The 3,943-nt window shown below is 36.8% G+C and overlaps 1 protein-coding gene across 1 annotated transcript in view; it reads left to right on the forward strand.

Annotated features, from left to right (window-relative positions):
- Window positions 1–2,839, forward strand: part of DIAPH2 (diaphanous related formin 2) — a 650,570-nt gene extending 647,731 nt beyond the window's left edge. The window contains exon 22 of the mRNA XM_021706787.1: window positions 2,657–2,839. Within this exon, the coding sequence (XP_021562462.1) occupies window positions 2,657–2,721 (65 nt within the window). The 3' untranslated portion in view covers window positions 2,722–2,839. The remainder of the gene's footprint in view (window positions 1–2,656) is intronic.
- The last annotated feature ends 1,104 nt before the right edge of the window (window positions 2,840–3,943 follow it).

The raw sequence follows: 3,943 nt of genomic DNA on the forward strand, positions 1-3,943 counted from the left end.
TCAGCCAGTTTTCCCAGCACCATTTACTGAATAGGTTCTCCTTTTCCCAGTGGTTGTTGTGGGAGGCTTTGTCAAAGATGAGTTGAACCGTGATTTTGCCACTGCACTCCAGCCTGTGTGACAGTGAGACCCCCAACTCAAAAAAAAAAAAAAAGTTGTACTCCAAACAACTATTTTAATCTCTACTTTAAGGAAGACATGACTCCAAGCATGAAAAGTTGTCATCTTTAGATTGCTAGCCATTAGAATGTGAAGACAAAAGAAGAAAAGAAACTATACACACACATATATGTTTCATGGAACCCTCTAAATTCCACTTCTACTTGACCCATACAAGTCTAGCGTATAAATGTATATTTTGCAACTAAGTTAGTTTTTAACATAAATACAGAGAACTGGAGATAAATCAGATGAATAGCTCTGGATCAACCATTGCTGCCATTGCTTCTAACAGCATTTTTTGCATAAACAAGGTTGTAGGTTGGCGTTATGAAAATGTAAGTGGTGAATTTTACAGAATTGCATCTTCTAAATTATCTCATTAACTTAGAGACTAATTAGACACCCAAAGAGCAGGGAGAAGGAAGGGAGAGGATAAAAAGGAGGGAGAAAATCTAGAGTGATTCTCTTTCATGTATGCCAAAAGCTGCATTTGGACTCTGAACCAGTGTTTATCCTGCCTTCCAAAAGCTTCAATGTCCTTTCCTCAGTTTGTTTGGACCTAAAAGTTTTTTTGTTTTCTCACTCCAGATGCTACCAATTAGTTGCAGGTTGATAAGAATCCTTACATCCCATCATCTAATGCTGTGAGGCTGGGTGTTTGGATGTGATATTTGTCTTGGATCTAGTGGGTAGTGAGTGATGGTGTGGGGTACCAGTGGTATTCCTGGAGTGAAGTGTGGATGACTGTTGACCTTAGTGTGTAGGACCACCAAGGCACAAGCTGTTTTTCGAACTGGCATGATCCTGTAGGACTGCTACCTCATTTTTATGTCTATGCTAGCTTCAACACTGCATGCTTGCATGCTAGCAATGCAATGGGAACCATTATATTGTAATCTCGTTTTTAGATGTTTTCTAAGAAGTCCCAAACTAATCTGTATGCAAACCAGTGACATCTAAGTAATAAGTCCTTTATCCAGGAATGTTATCTTCACATTTTCAGTTGAATTGTGATCCATATCGCAAAGTAAATAATGGATTTTTTAATGGTATCTTCAAAAGGATACCCAAATAATCCATCACTCAGATATATCTCTGAGTAGAGAAAACACCTCTTGCTTTCTCAACTCTCAGTGTTATTATTGTATTATTAAGCACTTGGTAGGCTTGAGGCATATGGCTGGTTGGCTCGGTCCACTCATACCATGGTGTTAATGAGGCCAAGGTCATGGGGACCAGGCAGCTTTGCTCTATGTACTGACCACAGACTACCGGGAATCAGTCAAGAGATGTTAGCACAAACAAGAAAGGCACCAACGCCAAACCTCAACACTTCTCCATCCATCCACCCCATGTAATAGGCAGGATGTGTTACTTGGGCATCATCATCTCAGGGAGGAGATGAGTAGCAACTTGAGAGGCCCCAACATCCACCTCTGAATAAAGCAGGCCTGACATTTAGGCATTAACTTTGTATTATAATCCCCCATCATACCATTGATTTGCTGTGTAACCTTCATCACTAAAGCAAAGATAATAGGATAGAATGAAATGGGCTTACCCCCCGGGGATGTTGTGTGAATTAGCAAATTAACAAGTGTAAAGTGTTAGCATTTATATAAGTGCTGGTGGTTGTCATTATTTCTAGGGACCTAGTCTCGTTCTAAATAGAGAATATAAGTATATTATGCTTTTGTCAGAAAGGGATTTTCCCCCACATCAATTGCATTTAAGCTGAGCAATAAAACAGAGGTGATAATAACATAGTAGTGATCATTCCAATGCAGAGCCGTAAACCTTTTTCCTATTAAAGCTAAAAGTATTTTCAGCAATTTTCAGTGCTTTTAAACTTCGCTTTCCAAGCTTTGTGCCAATAGTTATCTCTACAGTAATTATTCTTCCTGTGACGGGTGAGGGGAATGGGACCTAGAATAGGTCCCATTCATTATGCATTCCCATAATTACTATATAATGTATTGAATTTGTTTACATCATACAATCAGGCAAATCCAGTAGCTAGGGTGATTGCCACATATAGCAATCATTGGAAAAAATAGAAACTCTCTTTTGCTCTGCCCACACTGGTGTCCTCTAGAGGTGGCCAACATACAGATTGAAAACTCATAGGGAATTGAAGTACTTTCCAACAAAAGGTGCTGTACATAGATCCTTTCAATTTAACATCTTTACCAAGGGATGTTGTTGTTGCTTGCTATTTCCAAAGGGACTGTGCTTGAGAGAATGCTTCCATTTCTTTTATCACTCTGACTTCTCTTACCAAGAAAAGTCATTTATTGCTGATTGCAGAACTCTTGAACTCAGCCTGGCAGCTGCAGGGTGAACTCCTCAGATCTGGGCTTCTTGTTACTTATTTCCATATTCATTTGAAGTGATTTTTCAGGACTATTTGAAAACCTCTCTCGATCTAACATCATGTAATAGCCAAGATCTAAAGTTTACCATGTTTTTGGTTCTTTTTCTCTTTGTCTTACAGATAACAGACGAGTACCTTTGGAAAGGTCACGCTCTCGCCACAATGGAGCTATCTCATCTAAGTGATTTCTGTTGCCAAAGAAATATGAAAATATTTAAGTAAACGACATTATACGTTTTGAGAAGAATAAAACAAGCACTCAAAGGATGGAGAGGAAATAAATGCTTTTCTGCAAAGATCAAATTAAGCTGGATGAAATAGTGTGCATTTGTAAAACTTTTGCGAGGCTCCTACCACAATTATACTAATCTGAACCCAGTCACCAGGATTATAAAACATGTTTCATTCTAATGTAAAGATGTGTATTATTTGTTATTGTGTGTGACCTGACTGTGATGACAAAAGTGTAAGAAATTAAAGAGCTCTAAGGTTTTCAAAAGCATTCAGCCTGTAAAAATTTAAAAACTTAAAACTGTAGGTTACCCCTAACACAAAAATAAAGAAAGAGAAGAAAAATAATAGAAAGAGTTATCCCATGTCTGCTTACAATCCAAGGCCAAGAAAAGTATTATATATATATAAGGACATATTAGAGGAAAGGCCAAGAAAAATGTATATCTTAATGATTTGGAGAGGGGCTAATATTGTACACACTGTAAGAGAAGCCATTTTGGGAATTTACAAAAGTACTGCTCTACTCCAGTCGACTTATTTAGAATCTTATCTCAAGTGAAAGCTGATGGATTCATCTGCTTTGGCTGAAATTAAACTTATCATTAGTCTAGCATTTCAGCATGATGTTGCAGACATTTATCATTGCTAAAAATAAACCAAAGTTTAACAGAATCAGTTAGGGAGAATGATTTAAACTTTACTTAAAGAGGTATTTTCTAATTAATTTTATACAATACTTTATATGGCTATTTTTGAGAAAAACTTCACATTTTAATGTTTATGCTAGTGATGGACCTGAAAATTCTATTACTTTTATTTAGATTTTTGAGACAAATATTGATTCCTATTCTCTGTAGTTTATTTCTTCTTTCTATTGCGTCTTTCTCAGTTGGTCCCCTTAAAAGCAGGGAATAGACTTCTAGAAGACCTGAGAAAAAAGATTTCTTTTTGCAAGAGGAAGCAAAAAATTGAAAGGTCCAGTGTTTTATCTCCCCTTCCATTCCTCTTTCCAATTTTGCTTTGGTGGTGTGAAGAAGAAAAAGAAATTTTATGTATGTATGTGTAAATATGTGTATATATTTCCTGCTACAGTAATTCTATATCCCAGTAACTAAGTGAACTTCTCAATCATCATCATACTTACTTCCCTTATATTAACAAAATGATGCTGCC

Source organism: Carlito syrichta, unplaced genomic scaffold (genome assembly GCF_000164805.1).
Source record: "Carlito syrichta isolate Samal-C Ts95f unplaced genomic scaffold, Tarsius_syrichta-2.0.1 Scaffold316004, whole genome shotgun sequence".
Classification (NCBI taxonomy): Eukaryota; Metazoa; Chordata; class Mammalia; order Primates; family Tarsiidae; genus Carlito; species Carlito syrichta.